Raw genomic sequence first — 19,434 nt, 5'->3', positions numbered from 1 at the left:
TTTTTTGAAAGAAAAGTCGTAACTTCATTCCTAGTAAAGCTACAAAGTCCATTGTGGGCTTAAATTATAATATGAATGATCCATAATTGGAAAAATATTATTGCAAATTTCTGTCAAAAAATACGGCAAAAATAGGTGGTTTTACACGTCGTTCAAAATTATTTCCTAATTTACATTAATTTTTTAATAAAAAATAAATAGAAATGACAATGTTTCTTATAGGATTGGAGAACTATAACTCAAAAGGAATCGAACGAGATGTCGATGAGCATTGTGTAATATTTTACGAGAAACTTATGGCAATTTGTAATTAAGCTTTTTTTATGTAAACAATATCATAGCTTATTCAATATTCAAAATTTCGAAAAATAAAAAAATTACACTTACTTCTATGACAAGAACGCAATGTTTGAACTTATTTGAGTATAATTATCTTTTTTAATGCAAATGAAAAAAATTATTTAATAACATGTTATTTTTGATGGTTTTTTGGAATTAACTTATTATCTTATTTACCGATTTTAACAAGCGATCTCTCATTCGATATGTATTTTTAGTAGAAAAAAAGGGTTTGAATTATTGTTATCTAAATTCACAACCGGTTGAGATATTTAAACAAACTTCCACACCTCTGCGATCGTGGATAAATTGACATTCTGTTGAGCATTAACATTGGAACCAATTTCAATATATAGTACGTACAAATTTGCCCCTGCTTTTCCTACTTGTAACGGTCCTATCTATGAGCTCTTCTCTTATTTTCACTGAATTACTACGATCCGCTAAACTATCTACTTGCATCAATTAGTATATTAAACCGTGCCACCTATTATATGATTGTATTAGAACTTATTATCACATATTATATGATTGTATTAGAACTAGAGTCAAATTTCATGATCATATAAGGAGCGTGACGTCACTCTACTTATAGATATAGATATAATAGTTTTTATTTTTCAATTAAAGTGCGTTAATTAAGAGTAATTTCTATGCAACAAAGCATTTTTTATATAGATTTTAGGGCATATATTAACATTATAATATTTTCAAGAACTTTTGACTATTGAATAGTATTAAATTTTAATGTGCAAACTTAATTTGTTTATAACTTTGTAACTGTTTATTATTATAATAAAGCGGATACTCTGAACTCAAGATGACTATCTGACAAACATGAGTAAGAATTCATTTCATTGATAACAACTTAATTATTATTGTTATCAATAAATAAATAATTAATAATTTATTTAAACAAATAATTGTATATGAATCGAAAGCGTTAATTTTTTACATAAAAATGACATCTGTATAATTTATTAATTTTAATCAACTGATTTATTATTTGCATTATAAGATTTTACAAAAAAACTTTTGCAAATACGAAAATTGATTATAAATCAAATGTTATGAACTAATTTAAGTAGTTCTTTATTGGAATTACTTCTACTAGCGATAAACTATTAATATATGTAAAATTTTATCATTATTTTATTGTAAATATTGCGCTATTATATTAACTAACTTTATTAGTTAATAACTTTTGACTATACTTTTTGCGATAAGTGTTAATTATACTAAAATAATCCTTATCTACTTCTGTAAGTTTTACATGTTTTAGAATTTTGCTATTGCTGTTTATTCTCTTGTAAACAAGAAAAATTGATTTCGCACACTTACGTAAACAGCTCGAAGACAGCTCGTAATAGCTGTTCTGGAAAAATAGGCGATAAAAAAAAAATGTGTATAAATACGCTGATTTTGCACAGGTTAGCATTCTTTCTTAGCCTTGCAAAGTGAGCGCTCGAGATTGAATAAACTTGGCTTATATCTAAATTCTTTCTCTCAAGTGATTAATTAAGCAATTCCTTTCTTTCCTATTGTAATTTACGCTCGACTCATAGAACACTTCGCGCTATGAGAAACTTGGGCTGAATTCCATTCTTTTATAAAAAGGACTTAAGCTCTGCTTATGCGACACTTCACACCATAAGAAACTAGGGTAAAGTTTATATTTCCTTAAACCCAATTCAAATAATCATAGATATTTCATTTATAATTTTACTTCAAACTTAATATTCATAAGCATTTTCAAAGTTAAAACGAATTCTCTCCCATTAAAGCAACAGACCACGAGAGTATGAACAATTAATAAATAATAGGCGATATTAACATCACATACTACCATGTGGAACCGATTATGACAACCCTCGGACAAATTATTAGCGCGGGCGATATCTTGTACAACCAAGTCATAATGGTTCCACAGTTGAGGTCGATATTTTGGGTCGCAATCCGAAACCTAGGTTGGATTGCGTTCGTCTTCGGGCACTGAATCGGCGTATGTACGTAGTCTTGAAAGTCCCGTTCTTTCTGTTGAATTAAGCAATTTTATAGCTGCTACTTCTTTGTGGTTTGGAGCATGATTATGCTCAGAAACGTCAGGCCCTCAAGCACAATTAAACTGTCTCCGTTGCCTGAAGTTTTAGTTTGCGCTCCAAGTATACCGGAATGTTTGTAATACGAATAACCAATTATATGTAAAAAAAGTGATCGCCTAGCACACAGTAATTCAGCCATATTACAAATTTTAAAGTCCCTTTGACAGCGACGTAATCAAATATTGTAAACAAAACGTAATCGAAGTAAAAACAATTACTGAAAAAGCATGTTCGATAACTGCATTTTTATCTTTCTTTTAAAAATTTATAAGTTTTTGGAAAAAAGATTCTTTAGGAAAATTTGATTTTGGGGAAAAAAATGTAGGTCATTAGGAAAACTGAATTGGGAAACTGTCCCCCTACCCATTTCAGTAAGTTTCAGTTATCGCATTTAATATTTACTACCCTTAAGCTATTTTTTTTCGACCGCATTGTCCTAAGTGCGCTCTCGCCTGCCACTGTTTTATCTTTGTTAAAGCTATGCACAATTGGTGGAGGCAACATGGAAAAAATACAACTTTTGATGTTTTATTAACTTATTTGTTAACCTTTTAAAAATAAAATAATAACCTAAAAGTGCTGTGATCAGAATATGGTAAATGCATGTAGTCAACTGGCCCTACAATTATGATTTGCTCTTATATATCCTGTGCCTGATCTTTATTCCATAGTAGGCAGCTAACAGGAGTTGTATATGTTACTCAATTTTGCAGTATCCTCTTTATCGTCTTACAGCAAGCGTTGATTTTCTGCCATACGTTCTGTAATTTTTAAACGTGTTTCTGTATTTGATCAAAGCTGAATTGGGAGATTGTTGATTGCAATGCTTTGGAACGTATCAGGTGTTCATGCTTTTGAGTAGCCCGCCGTGACCAAGTCGTTAGAACCATCACTCAATTTGACAAGAGCTTTCCCCATATAAGCTTAAAGCCACAATTATTTTCTCACGCGAGTTATCATTTGAGTCGTAAACGCTCCTTTCCCATTTCCTCTAAGTTAAATTTAAATATATATATATAATTCCATTTTAACTTACGCACCAAGATGTCTCTGAAACAATAGGAGAAAAAAAGAAAAACGTTTCAAATGAAAGTTAGTCGTCTTGAGGATCATTTTTTAGGTCAAAATCAATGTCACAATTATCAAAGACTCTCCAAGAGTATCAAGTGTATATAATGTTTTAAAATAATATGATATGATGTGTATGATGTTTTATGTAATGATATATTTCATCATTACCTGTATATGATGTTTTTAAATACTAAAACATTTACTTAAAAAAAATATTGTATTCTGTATTACATTATTTTATTTTGTATTTTATTTCTTGTAAATAAAATTTTACAAGTATAAGAATTGGTGAGCATAGCGAGTAGGGGGGCATAGCCCCACTAGTGTTTGTGTATATACAGGGTGTCAATTAAGTCCCGGGACGCCTGAATATTTTCTGAAGTACTTCAGTTCTGAAAAAGGTCAAGGTCATTCCTTTAGTAACTTTCAACGCGGAATCCGATGGTGACCTTGGATTTGACCTTGAGATTGACCTTCAAGGTTATTTCAAGGTCAACTTTGTTTTTTCAAATAGGAACCCCCATTTTTGACCCCGGATTCGGAAAGAGCGGGAAATTTTACGTCCAAAACGGTATTTTTAAATTTTTTTTCATGGCCTTGAGAAGGTCGATTTAAGGTCAAATGTTTGAAAAACTGCCTAAAAGCGTTTTTTTAATTTTTAAGATATCGAAAAATGACCTCTACAAAATTTGTTCAGAACAGAGTGGGTCACTCAATGCACCAAAAACCTTTGACCTTTAACCTCATTTTGAAGGTCATTTCAAGGTCGAAGTGTTTTTTGTAATGGAAACCCCTCTTTTTGACCCCGGATACGCACATAGCGCGAAATCCGACGTTTGGATAAGGTATTGTGTTGAGTTTCGCGCTATGTGCGAATCCGGGGTCAAAAAGAGGGGTTTCCATTACAAAAAACACTTCGACCTTGAAATGACCTTCAAAATGAGGTTAAAGGTCAAAGGTTTTTGGTGCATTGAGTGGCCCACTCTGTTCTGAACAAATTTTGTAGAGGTCATTTTTCGATATCTTAAAAATTAAAAAAACGCTTTTAGGCAGTTTTTTAAACATTTGACCTTAAATCGACCTTCTCAAGGCCATGAAAAAAAATTTAAAAATACCGTTTTGGACGTAAAATTTCCCGCTCTTTCCGAATCCGGGGTCAAAAATGGGGGTTCCTATTTGAAAAAACAAAGTTGACCTTGAAATAACCTTGAAGGTCAATCTCAAGGTCAAATCCAAGGTCACCATCGGATTCCGCGTTGAAAGTTACTAAAGGAATGACCTTGACCTTTTTCAGAACTGAAGTACTTCAGAAAATATTCAGGCGTCCCGGGACTTAATTGACACCCTGTATATAGGTAATATATAATGTATATATAATAGAGAGATTACGAACGTAGTTCTCAGTCGTTGTATAACAGTATTGATAAAATAAAGTTGGAAAAGTTTAAGTAGATTTATTGTAGGGCTTCGCTGATAAATATTCAAGATTTAGTCCTAATTTCTTTTATATTTTATTTTTAGAGCATGTTTATGAGTTCAATTGCGGCACACAGTATTACCGGACTCTCTATCTAGATAGCATGCGAGATGTTTTGTATGTTGGAGCCATGTAAGTTATATTTCTCTTTCATTAAAAATATATTTATGAAAAAATATTTTTTCAAGCTATCTTTCCCGGAAATCATTGCCAACTTAATAAACAGCTGCTCAAAATTTTAAAGCTTTGTATTGTCGTTTATGAAATGCAATCTACAGATTGCTTGATTTCAGAGATTTTTTGAAGGCCTTTTGTAAGATGTATTTAATTGTTTATTTGTTCAAGGGAAGTTGTGTATTCTGCGTGCAAAACATAGTTCGTTCTGCACTGCTCAATTAGTTGTAAGAAATCGCATGAAGTATAGTACTCCAAATATATGAGATCATGAACATACTGCATACTCAGTGCTCAGCTGGCTGAACCACAGTAATAAACATAACATTAATAGTCGTTGTTATACTATTAATTGTAACAGGATATGATGTTTGATGGGCTATGCCGTGTACGAGTTTGCGGGTATATCTTATAGCATGTATGTGGATAAGCACGAATTGCGTAAGCGTTGCCGTGTTGTCACACAATGATGTACGCTTTAGCGGCGCACTGTATGCTTTTTGATGCTTGCCCCCAAGGGCAATCCCAAAACGCTTTCTCTGCGTCGATCCTTACACCGTGACCTTACCTTGGGCGTGTGCCCTTGCCCTTGGGCGAAGTCCCCGTTGGTTGCTGCCGTTACTTTTATTAGGCACCTTCAGCCTCGCTCGAAAATATTGGGGAATTCCGCTAGCTGAAAATGGACGCGAGAGCACGAAGTCGTATAGCGGAAACGAACGTACTGATGCGGGAATAGACAATTCCAAAGGGCCAGTCAATAATTAACATAAATTGAATTTTATTATCATATCGGTACTGTTTATTGTTTTGCGGTTCATTTATAAATTTTAGGGCCTGCGCCACGATAACAATTGCTAACACGTTGCGGTTGCGGGCGCCGCCATCTTGTCCACTGCCGCGCACACGCTACGATCACTCGCCTACGCTAGATTCGCGATACGCGCGCGATCACCTTCATTTTCTTTGTGATCTCACGTGAGATCGACCGGCGATTTTATCTTTAACATGCGAATCTATTGCCCGAAGCTGACCAACTTACCTCGCGATAGCCGCTTCTAGCCGATTCATCGTTCAGGCTATTCCCCTTTTTCTTCGGGTTTACTGGAGAAGTCGGTCGTACGGAGTTGGGCGTCCGCCGAAGTTCTGTCTCTCTCTGTCTCTCAGGATACCCTCTTTTCTCAGCTGGTGTCCTGGTGAAAGGTCACGACACTACTTATCTTATCCGCAAAAGAATATCGTATTGGGCAAAAGAAAACGTCGTTGTTGCGGAGGAGTCTCTCGTCAACTGCCTTTTCTCTATCTCTCTCTCCTCGTGTACGCCCTCCATACCTGTCCAGTAGGTACTGCCCCTCGCGGGCAGTTACTCTGACGAGACAAGAGCGGGGATGTAACGTTCATCGCTATATAATTTATAAATATTCTATTATAATATACCGAGATTCTTGTAAGTTACGACGAATGTAGATTTTAAGATATTTCTTGTCTTAACCCATTAACGACCAAAATGCTCAATTTTTTTGTCGATTTTCAACGCGTTTTTTTCTGTAGTCATAGGCCTAAGAAATTTTTGCAAACACGTATTTGGATGGGAAATTTAACGCTCTTTCAGAATCTTTTTTCAAAATTGCGATTGATTGTGTTATAAAAAAGTTATAGCCAATTAAACAACAAAAACCTGAAAAATTTTGCGAAAAATTAAGTTTGCGATTTTTTTTAGCAATGTTACCGCTAAAAAATCATCAAACAAATATGATCAGAGGTGATCACAACTATCAAAGTATCTCCAGGAATTTTGGTAGAATTTTTGAACCACTTCTTCCAAAAAAAATAGTGGCAAAATAAAAAAAAATCCATAAAAAACATTTCTCATTTTTGATCTCGGAAATCATTAAGTTTAGATGAAAAGTTCATTGAACAAAAAAGTCGTAGAATTAAACGAGAAATACGCCTGAATTTTTTCAGAATTTTCCGAGGCGATTTTTGAATTTTCGGAGAATACGGAAAATCCATTTTTCCAAAATCATCTCCAAAAATTCTGAAAAAATACATGCGTGTTCCTTGATAAATTCTAAGACTTTTTGTTTCATAAACTACTTCTCCAAACTCAATAGTTTTCGAGATAAAAAACGTTCTACTCTTAGCATGACCCAGAGATAACGACGAGGACGTAGTAGAATTTTGTCACCTTTGGGGTGCTTGATTTGAGTGAATCCTCTTGCCTCTCACTTTTCGAGGTGCTTGATTTGAGTGAGTCCCCTTGCCTCTCACTGCAATACGAATTTTTCAGTGTTTTTTTTGAAACATTCAACACAAATCGATAAATCACATTTTTCACAGATAATTCTCGTTCTTACGGGACAATAAGAACAAAGTTTGAGTTTTGTTTGTTTGGACATATTGTGTTTCTCTTTTTTGCATTGTCTCTGCGTCATGTAATTTTTAGCTATTGAAAGTACAAAATCTTTTGTTCCTACCCTTTTTTTCTCATCATTGACAGCATTGAATAGTACAGTAGCATTTACAATCGAAGCTTGAATTAGTCCTAAAAAAACTACCCACGTCCACTTTTTTGAACTAATACTCGGAAGTAAATTGTTACAATGTCCGTCGTGGACATCATTGCCACCCATAAAACTGTTATAGACGCTAATAGCCCTCGGAAAAGGTATTTTCTTTTTTTCCTTCTTGCTTACTGTATCTCTTTGAAAAGGATAATGGAGTTACCCCTGCAGCAGTAGAAATAATCGAAATTGGTTTTGAATCCATCACAGTGATGTAATTTATACCACTGTTCTTATCGTGCTTCACGGCATACTCACCTCTTTGAGCTTTTTTATTTAAAACATTTTTATCTTTGACTCTATCTTCTCTAATAGTACCTGTACATTTTAGCCCATGCTTCTTCAAATGCACAGCGAGATCTAAGCTTGTGAAATAATTATCAAAATAAAGATGGAACATAGATATTTTGCCCGGAGGTATAACACGAAAAAACTTTTCTAGTAAATTCATGACAACGCGAGATCCTAATGCACACTTACTAAATTTACTTCGCGTTATAGAATTTTTTCCGCAGTATAAGTCAAGATCTAATACAAAATCATCGGAAGTACAAAGACCCCAGAATTGAGACCAAATCGTATGGGTTTTTCTCGAATGAATTGTTTTAGAACCGTCCTCGCATAAGACTTAGCCATCATTTCATCGATGGAAGGAGCAGTTCTCCACACACCGAACTTCATAATATTAATTTCAAATAGGTTTAATAGTGAACGAACACGCCAAGCTTAGTCAGTTGGATTTTTATCTTTCGTTTGTGAATATTTTAATTTTGATTTGATCTCTTCAAATTTATTACGTGACATAGCAGAAGAAACAACGTTACAAGATAAAAAGGGATCACGTGACCGTCAAAATGATTATTCCCACGAATGTATTTAAGTCTTTTAACTTTAAATCAAAATTATTTTCTTTGCAAGCATCTATAATATATTGCTTCATTTCAGTTGAGAAAAATGTTTCAAACAGTTCTACTGGCTCCATTTCTTGTATTTTATTTTTTACCGAGTCTTTCAATAAAATTTTGTTTTTAAAATTATCATTATACTTTTTTTTTCCTTCCATCCACTGGAGTTCATGCGTTCTTTCTAATTTAGTTTGAGTTTCAGCATACGAGGTGTGTTTAAAAAGTAAGGTGACTTTGTATTTTTAAGAAAAAATATTTATTTATTTATCAATATTTATGTTGTCCCCTTCAAAGTAATCCCCTTCAGATATAATACACTTATGCCAACGGTTTTTCCAATCCTCAAAGCACTTCTCATAAGCACTGTTCGGTATAGCCTTGAGCTCTTCCAGCGATGCTGTTTTTATCTTTTCAATAGTTGCAAATCTCCGTCCTTTCATAGGTCTCTTTAGTTTTGGGAACAAGAAAAAGTCACATGGGGCCAAATCCGGTGAATATGGTGGCTGAGGCATGATTGTGGTGTTGTTTTTGGCCAAAAAATCTCTCACAAGCAAAGATGAGCGAGCAGTGGCATTATCGCGATGCAAAAGCCATGAATTGTTTTTCCAAAATTCTGGGCGTTTTCTTCGTATTGGTTCTCGCAAACGGCGCATAACTTCAAGATAATACTGTTTATTGACCGTACGTCCATATGGTAAGAACTCCTGATGCACCACGCCATGGTAATCGAAGAAAACAGTGAGCAAAACTCTGACATTTGATCGAACTTGGCGTGCTTTTTTCGGTCTTGGCTCATCTGGGCTCTTCCATTGGAACGATTGGACTTTGGTTTCGATATCATAACCATATACCCATGATTCGTCACCAGTTATGACCCTTCTGAGTAAATCTGGGTCGTCGTTGACGTCATTCAACAGTTCTTGAGCGATGCTCATGCGACGGTTCTTTTGGTCAAAATTTAGCAATTTCGGAACAAACTTCGCTGACACACGTCTCATGCCCAAAACGTTAGAAAAAATTTCATGGCACGAGCCAAGCGATATACCAACATCCTCAGCAACTTCTCTGATAGTGATTCGACGATTTTCCAGAACAATTTTCTTCACTGCTTGAACGTTTTCATCAGTTGTTGACGTGCTTGGGCGTCCAGAGCGAGGCTCGTCATTGGCATCGTCCCGGCTATCTTGGAAGAGTTTGTACCACTTGTAAACATTTTTTTTTACTCAGAACAGTTTCACCTTATGCCATCGTCAACATTTCAAATGTTTCAGAGCACTTTATTTTTTTTTTTACACAAAATTTGATGCAAATCCTTTGATCCATATTTTTCGATAACAAGAAATCGCCGAGCACGCAAAACACTTATAACCTTTACGCCGTTATATATATATATATATATATATATTATATATAACGCCGTTATATACGTTATATATATTATTTTATTTCAACTTTCGTTACATTTTTCTTTACATTTCCTACTTCACAATTTGTGTCTCGTGTCTAGTTTGTGTAGTTGCTAATGTATATGTTTTGTGTGTGTATGTGCGCGTGTGTGCGTGTTTTATGTATATGTGTGCGTATGTAGGTGTGTCTGCAAATTTTGCGTCTCCATCTTCTGTGTCTGTCTGTTCAGCCTTTCATTCCATTTTTCAGTTGCTTAATCTTCTCTTCCTCCTTCTCTTCGAGATCTGCCTTTTCCACTATTCTGTTTCTCCCTTTCTTGCTTATTTTCTTTTCGTCTTCTTCCTTTGATACTTTCTTTTGCCTTTTCACCTTTGCCTTTCTTTTGCTTTTGCTCTCTTTCTTGCTAATCATCTCACCTGTCTTTCTTCTTATTAGGGCTTTGATACCTTTTTCTCATTTCTTATTGCTCCCTCTGCCTTACATTTCCTCAGCTTCACTTATTTTCCTTAGTGTCTTATAATTTTGTCTTCTTGTTTTCCTTTTTCTTTCTCATCTCCGCTTCTTCTTCATTTTTATTTTAGCTCTATCTTTTTTTTGCTTCCTATTATTATTTCTTCCCATTCTTCCCCTTCCTTTTTGCTTTTTTCACATTTTTCTACAATGTGCTTCCAATTTTCTTTTTCTTTCATATACATTCTGCATCTCTTATTTTCTTTTTTTCCCAATATCTGCTTCCTCTGGTCTCATTACCTAACCTAAACCTTTCCCTTATTTGTAAGCCTTTTATTCTTCCCTCTCCTTAAATTTCCTTTAATCTATACTTCTTCATTTCTTCTTTCAGTTCTTTCCACTACTTTATGTATCTTGACTTTTTTAGCTTTTCTTTTAGTTCTTTTTCTTCTTTTTTCTTTAGCTCTTCTTTTATTTTTTCTATCTCTTATTTTTATTTATTTCTTATTTATTCTTATTTTTTCTCAAAACTCTTGTCTTATTTCGACTCCCTCTTCCCTCTCTCTATGTATTTTACTTTTTTCTAGCCTTTCCTCTCTCTCCTCCTTCTTACCCTTTTTATCTTTTTCATTTCTTTCCCTTTTCTCCATGCTTCTTTTTTTATTGAGCCATCTCTTTCTTCTCTTATTTTGCTTTCATACTTCATTGCTCTTTCTAATGCTGTTTCTTTCATTTCTTGTCTTCCTTTTTCCTATCGTATTAAGTAACTTGGCGTGTTTCTATCTAATCCAATACCTACTTTATGTATTTTAGTTGTAATCTCTCTATTTCTTCATATCTCTTCCATCCCTAGATTTCTGCTCCATACATAATCACGCTTTTCGCCAGTGTGTCGAACAGGTTCATCCTAAACTCCCAATTTTCTCTAAATAGCTTTTCTCCTAGCCCCCATAGTCTTCCGTGTACCATATTTATTTTCCTTTCTACCTTCTTTATCTGCTTATTATTTCCGTTATTTCTGCTTATCACATATCCCAAGTAGTTCTACTCTTTAACCATCTCTATCTTCTCACCTTCCCATTCGAATTTTTCTTCCTTCCCCCTTCCTCCTCCTCTCCTGCATTTCATCATCTTTGATTTTCCTACATTTAGCTCTAATCCCCTTTCTTCCAGGTATCTTTTTATTTTTTTCAGCATCGCTTTCATTCTACTTTCACTCTTTGCCATCAACACTATATCATCTGCATATCCTGATGTCCATATTTTCTTCCACTCTATCACTACCCCTCCTTCTTGTACCTGTTTGATCTTGACTTCCAGGTCGGCGAAGACAAGATTAAATAGCGTGGTGCTCAAAGGGCACCCTTGCCTTACGCCTTTGTAAGTCTCAAACTCCCCAATTATCTCTCCTCGAACTTTTACCTTACTCCCTGTTTTCTTATATATTTCTTCTATTCTTCTCCTGATTTTCCCATTTATCCCTTTCTCTTTGATGATTTCCCATATTTTCTTCCTCTTTATCTTGTCAAACGCGGCCTTCATGTCGGCAAAGAATACATACAGTTTCCCTCCTTCTTCCCTTATTTTCTTCCGTTTTATTGTTTTTAATATATATATATTGCGTCCATTGTTCTTCTTTTCTTCTTGAATCCCATCTGCGTATCGCTTAGTGTTTCTTTTGCTTCTAGTTCTCTTTCCAGCTTTTTCCTCAGTAATTCCGTGTATATTTTATATCACGTGTCCATCAGCGTTATTCCTCTATAGTTTTCTACTTCTTCTTTCCTCCCTTTATTATATATTGGTACTATTATTCCCTTCCTCCATTCTTCCGGATATCCTTCTCCGTTCCATATTCCGTTTAAGCATTTTGCCATATCTTTTAACAAGCCTTCCGTGCCTTCCATCCACTCTTCATTCGCTATACCATCTTCTCCTGTCGCCTTTTTCTTTTTCATTTTTCTTATTACCTCTTTTACTTCTCTTACTTTGATATCTTCACCTTCCTCTCCTTCGCTGTCTTCGGTTTCTTCCCCTTTTCTTTCCTCCTTTTCTTTCTCTCCCAGTTGTCCCATGAAGTGCTTTAACCATTCTTCTTTTCTTATATTTTCAACTAATCCAATTTTTTTCTTCCTATTGCAATTAACTTTATCCCAGAATTTTTTTCTCGTCTTATCTTTTCTTATTTCTTCTGCCACTATTTCCCCTCAGCTTCTTTCGCTTTTCTTATTTCCTCTTTGTATTCTCTCTTTGCTTCTAGGCATTTGCCTCTGTCTCCTTCTCCTTTTCATACCTTATTTAACTCTGCCATCACTCTAGCCCTTTTTATCCTACATTCTTCTCTCCACTAGCATTTTTTCGATCCTTTTTTTTTCCTGATATTTTTTTTACGACTGCGTTCCTCACTCTATTGTTTATCTCTTTCCATTTTTCTGTTCCCTCTATTGCTTCTATCCATCTCTGTTACTCTCTTATACATTCTTCGCTCTAGTCGTCTATCACTCTTTCTTCCTCTTCTTTTCTTTCTTCTACTATTTTATCTCCCAATTCCACTTCTACTGGCAAGTTGTCCGACCTTACCCTCTCTTTTATTTAAATCCTTTTTATCGCCTCATCGCCTTCCTCGTTACTTACTAAATAATCTTTCGTTGACATTCCTCTCGCTTCTATAAATATTATTTCTCGCTCTTCATCTCCTTTCCTCCAATTTATTATCACTAAACCCATTTGTCCTAACCATTTTATCATTTTTTCTCCCTCTGCATTTAACACTTTGTTGTTGGCCTTTATTTCTTCTAGGTTTTCTTCTGTCTCCCATTCTCTCCTTTCATTTCCTATTCTTGCATTGAAGTCTCCTATAATTACTGTATTTCCTTTATTTTTCTCAATCTCTTCGCTTAGGTATTCATAGTTTTTCTTTTTTTCATGTTGCATATACACCGTTGCTATCATGTATTTCCTCCCTCCGATCTTTATTTCTTCTGGTATTACCTCACTTGTTCTTTCTTTCTTCCACTCAACCTTACTCATCCCTTTCCTCTCTCTTACCGTCATTATTCCTCCCCCTATTTCTCTCCCTCTTCTTCCTTCCCTTCTTGAGTCATTCCAATCTATATTATATCCTTTCAGTTGCTTCTCCACCCCTGTTTCTGCCGCTTACCTATTCACCCAAGTTTCCGTTAGTCCTATTATATCGAATTCCCTAACATATTTCCAGTCGTCTTCCTCCATGCTCCTAATCCCCGCCATGTTCCAGAATAGTATCTTTACTACCTCTCCTCCATCTCTCCCCCTCCCCCTCTCTATCTTTTTTTCCTTCGTGTTTTCAAAACCCTTCCGCCCTTTTTTATACCATTTTTTCCTCCCTCTCACTCTATCACCAGTCTTCTTCCTTTAACGTCACCCCGTTACGCCACATCTTTACCTCTTTAGCTTTACTTTTTATTTCCCTCGCTTTCCTTCTTACTTGTTCTCTTATGTTCCTCTGTTTCCGCCTCCAGTGCTGATCTATCTTTTTCTTTTTCTGTCCTAGCTTCCTTTTCCTCTTCATGATTTCTTCTTTTTGATCCCATGATACGCATTTAATTTGTCATATCTTTTTTCCTCTTTCTCCCCTATTCTCCCTCCCCGCTATCCCTTCTATTCTTCTCAGATTCACTATCTCCCCTTTCATTTATATTTCCTCCCTTAACTAGTCCTCTGCCTCTCCCTTCCTTTCCTATGTCAACCCACCCTCTAAGTCTGTCACTATTATATTGTTTATCCTACTTTCTCTATCCATTTTTTCTTTCATATATTCTATTTCTTCCTTATTGCCTATTTCTGTTCCTCTTTGTTTCTCGTTTCCTCCTTCTATACATTCTTTTAGTTTCACGCACTCTTTTTCCAACTGGTTCATCCTCTCTCCCCATTTTTCCTGCAGTTTCTTTTCTCTAAGTTCTGCTTTTTCTCTTTTTTTCTTCATCTCTTTTTTCCTTTCTTCTCTCTCTCTCTCTTGTTCTCTCCTAACTTTTGCTATTTCTTTCTCCCATCTTTCTTCTCTTCGTTTCTCCTCTGTCTCCATTCTTTCCATTTTCTTTATTATTTCTTTAAACGTTTCTGTCCTTTCTCTCCTTTCTTCCTCTCTTGCCTCTCTTCATTCCCTTATCTCCGCTAGTATCTTTTCCATTATATTTTCTGCCACACTATATTTTCCCACTTCTCTTATCGTGTTGTCCAACTCTTCTCTTTCTTCTCCCCCCGTTTCGCTTCTCTCACTTTCGCTCTGTACCTTTCTTATCCATCCTTCCACCTTTATCTCTTAATTTTTCTGTTGTCACAAATTTTTCCATCACTATCCCGTACGCCTTAATTCGTCTCTCTACTTCTACTCGTGATTTCACCTTTATTCCCCATCTTACCTTTTCTGTCTGCGCCTTTACTTCTGACTGCGCCCCTCCTCTCTACCTGCTTTTCTCGCTTCCTGATTTTCTCTCTTAACCTCAACTTTTCTCTTCTTTTTTCCTCTCTCTCTGTTTTTTCTTACTCTTCTCCAAACCTCTCTCTCTCTCTCTACTCCACTTCTATTCCGCCTGCACCTTCTTTTCACCTCTATCTCTCCCCTCAAACACTTTTCCTCTAACTTTCTCACCAAAACTCGCATTCACAACCAAGACACGTCCACATCCCTCCACGAGTCGAAACCCACTCCCGAGGAAAATATTTAAATATTGTAACGGTGAAAATCGATGATCCATTAGGGCAGCTTGTGATTGACCCCCAAATTATTTAAAAGGGCGAATTCGGGAAGCGCGAACGTTCCCACGACTAAATGACATGCCGAGCAAACGTGACAAACGTACGAGGCAGGATTAGGGATCGGGAGTGACTTGGGCAACAATAAGTGTGACAGTAACGTTATATTAACCTGTTAACCGAGCGGGACGTATAAATACGTCCAAAGTAAACAACAATAAGTACGGGTAGAACATATGAATACGTCCTCGATATTTATATTGCGCCCTGGAACGGGCGGGACGTATATTTTACTACTACTATGGTAATACGTCATTCATACACGTCTTAGTGGAAAAGGACTCGCCCGTTATATGTTGCGTAATTAGAAAGGGGTTTTCCCGGTTAACAGGTTAAGATCCGTATACTTCGGCAACAAACTAATACATACGGCATTCCCCACACAGCTAACCACTACGCAACTATAACAATTTTCGCGAGCGCGGTACGAATCGGTGGTAGATCTTAGAGAGAGAGAGAGAGAGAGGGGGGGGGGGCACGGCACCAATCTTCTTCGCTGTTGTTGTTGCCGTTGGTGCTGCTGCTGTCGTTGTTGTTGCTGTTGTATCTCGTCACTCGGGAACCTAGTCGCCCACGCACACCGGTGTCAGTTTTTGCTTTTTGCCGCGGCTGGATGCGACTCAGCCAAGAAACACAATTATCCGTACACCGGACGCGTATCCGAAATAATCCTCGTCGGCAAGGGTGCGGGAAAACTCACAAAAGAAAGGCCGTAAAACTCCGTGCGTGCAGTGGTTGCTTAAGAACTCGAGCGTAACTGTCATCGAAAGCCGCGGGAGAATGCTCGCGTGACTCCCTCTTTCTTCTTTCCTCTATCGCTCTCTCTTTTTCCATCTCTCTCGACAGTTAGATCGTGTTTATAAAAATGAAATGTTCCCAAAAATGTTGGATAATTCGAATAAAAAATCAAAAATATTAATCAAAAATCCTAAACAGAAGACATTGATAGGTAAATATATAATAAATAAAAAGAAAGCTGTGAGCGGATGGTATGATGTAAGTCATGATAAAAGCAGTGGTATAAATTGTATTACAATAACGAATTAGAAACCAGTATCAATATTATCTACAGCTTTTGGCGTTACACCTACGATTCCAATGGAACGATTCTATAGAACAGCTAATCGGAAAGTACCAATTCAATTTCCTGGAGTATTCAAGACATGTAACAATATTATGAGAGGAGTTGATCTTCATAATCAATACTGCAGTATTATAATACTGAGTATAACTACGTATATAATACATAGTTCTGGATGTAATACTGAATATATAATACTAGATTGATTCAGTCTTCATTGACAAATGCTCTGATTTTGTATAATATGGTGAACAAAAAGTAAATCACGAGTAATGATTTTGCTAACATTATCGAAAAATCATATTTAGAGCAACCGTTTGGAAAGTATTCAAAGTATTTGAAGCTCGTAATACCTGATCGTAGATGAGTGTGTAAAAACCATAGCCGTAAAAACAATATTTTATTGCCCTGAATGCAAAAATCATTTTTGTAATACTTGTTTCAGAAAATATCATCATATCCACAATAAACCCACAAAATCTTCACAAAGATTATGCCGAACTAGCAATAACTGCCAGAAATGTAAGAATATTTATTGTGAACAATGTCAAAAGTGTATGCAGTTGTTTTGACCTTATAAATTATTTTGCAATACGCAAGTTGTTTTTACCTATATCATTTTGAAAAAACAAATTGTTCAGGTTTCGGTCTGCATTTCCAAATTTTTTCCTTATCATCGTTTTATTGTGTGGCTGACTTTTTTCGTTCATATCGACGAGTCTACAGTAAACAGTTGTGATGTCATGACTGTACAAACATTAAAAGTAAATGTTTGGCCTCGTTTCCTATCTCGCCCATGTACAACGACAGGTCAAGTCTTGCTTTTTGATAACTCACAACACGATTATTGATGATACTTATTTTATATTTTGAATTACAAGTAGCAATTCACCAGAGGGTGACCTATTATGGAACATCTTGTTCCTTCTACCAAAATGTGACATAGTGGGAGAGAACACTATAAGCGCTCTGAGCAAAAGTATAAAGATCAGTGCATCCAATCATTCAGCCCATTTATTCTAGCATCTCAATCAGTTTCAAATCTCTCTGAAGTCTTCCAGCCTTCTATCAGGGATAGAGGTTCACCTTTAACTACCACTGCCTACTACCAAACTAAGATAGTTTTCAGAGGCTTTTCCCGGTGGTTTTTTCTGATGCTTTTCCAGGAAGATCGCTTGGAACTACCAAGACCTTCTCTCAAGTCAAGATAGTTTCCAGAGGCATCTCAAGTGGCTTTTTTGAGGTTTTTCCAGTGAAATAACAAAGTTATTCATGATTCAGGCAGTATACATGATCCTATTTTAAGTCAACGTCTTCTCAACTTAAGCATTCAAGATTTATTTTTCTATTATATTCACCACACACAATTTGACGATAACAAAGTTATATCAAACAGTCTTAATAGTGAACACAGATGAATAATTTCGTTTAGTATAGTATCAATTAGTTTTGAAAATATACAAAATGTTCAAAAATTCAAGTAAATATTTAGTGATTATATTCGCATATTTATTACCACTAACTGATTTTGGTATTACTGACACTATCTTGGATTTGTCATTTTGTAAAATTGAAAATGGACATTAGCATTACATTTAGCGGTATTAACAACATATGAATTGAGTACTCACTCACTGGTATTCACCATGTTGGTGTTACCTTCACCAAATTAGATCCTTCATTTCGTAAAATTAATTCTACTAACCAAGAAGTCTTTCGGCACACTACCTCCCCCCTTTTGGGTTTAGGTTGAGAGCTATTGTAAATCTAGCACATTTCAGTCATCGTCACAATCTGCTTTGTTAAGATCGATAAATTGCTCCAAATGAGCAATGCCCGAGACCTGGAAAAATAATGGCGTAACGCTTAACGCTTTAAGTTATGCTGAGATTAAAGCTCAACATAGCATTAACTTATTAAGGCCCAGGCTAAAACTGGAAGAGATAGCGTCAAACTAACTATGCGATTCATAGGCAAATCGAAAAAAAAATACCCGTGTTTTGCCATTTGCAATTGTTTATAAAAAGTTATTTAAACAAATTACCAAAAAAGTTATTGTTTTACAAATCTGATTGCGGAAATCGATTCTACGGGAAAAAACATGACAAAATTGTATGTAAAATTTTTTGTCGGACTTCAATTTGTTAATGTAAAACGGCAATAAATAATTGCGGCTCCGACAGTCAAAGTTTCTTCGCCAAATTCCAAGCAAAATCTACGATAGATAGCGAAAAACTAACTATGCCATTCATAGGCAAATCGAAAAAAAAATACCCGTGTTTTTTCTTTTGCCATTTACAATTGTTTATAAAAAGTTATTTAAACAAATTACCAAAAAAAGTAATTTTTTTTGAAATCTGATTGCGGGAATCGATTATACGGGAAAATACATGACAACAATAATGTAACATTTTTTTGTCGGACTTCAATTTGTCATGAAAAACAGCTATCAAGCATTGATCATGTAATTCGATTGAATTTTTATTCAGTTTTATTTTCATGATCTTCTCGGTGTCTTTTGCACAAGGGTATAGCACATTTTTGGTAATAAAATTCAGTTTTCATCTCACACGATAATACCCCACATGTTTTGTACATACCTTGTTTGATTACGTGTTTATGCAATGATGTGTCACTTGATCTCTTTTACTTGTTAGGACGTGATTCGCAAATTTCTCAAGATAAAATTCACAAACTTCTTGCACAATATCTTTTGAACCTTTAGGCAAGTCTGGATACAGCTTATTATAAATCACAGTAGCATTAGTCAATGAAGCCTGAATAAGTCGTAAGACCAGACACCATGTCCATTTTTTACTCTTAATTGAAGGCATCAAAGCATTGCAATGTTGATCATGCAAATCAACCCCACCCATGTTTTGGTAATAGGAAGAAAACGCTTGAGGGAAAATAATGGACCTTGTAACAGGCTGCCGTTTAACCTATTTGTTAACTCGGCCAACGACGCCTTGTTATCTACGTGCCGAAAGCACGTCAACCTACCTTGCCCGGGAGTGCGCCTGCGCAGAGTCTTCTCGCCAATCCGAGTTGGGTTCCCCAACTCGCCACTTGGCGG

At 35.8% G+C, this 19,434-nt stretch overlaps 1 protein-coding gene across 2 annotated transcripts in view; it reads left to right on the top strand.

Moving 5' to 3' along the window:
• LOC131670744 (semaphorin-2A) overlaps positions 1-19,434 on the top strand; it is a 545,588-nt gene that overhangs the window by 122,197 nt on the left and 403,957 nt on the right. For both annotated transcript variants that reach the window (XM_058946635.1, XM_058946626.1), the window contains exon 2: positions 5,034-5,121. In XM_058946635.1, coding sequence (XP_058802618.1) covers positions 5,034-5,121 — 88 coding nt within the window. The remainder of the gene's footprint in view (positions 1-5,033; positions 5,122-19,434) is intronic.

The sequence above is a fragment of the Phymastichus coffea genome, unplaced genomic scaffold (assembly GCF_024137745.1).
Source record: "Phymastichus coffea isolate CEN01 unplaced genomic scaffold, Cenicafe_Pcof_1.1 PCOF00009, whole genome shotgun sequence".
Lineage (NCBI taxonomy): Eukaryota > Metazoa > Arthropoda > Insecta > Hymenoptera > Eulophidae > Phymastichus > Phymastichus coffea.
Note: the sequence above shows the minus strand (reverse complement) of the source record. Positions and strands in the feature narration are given on the sequence as shown.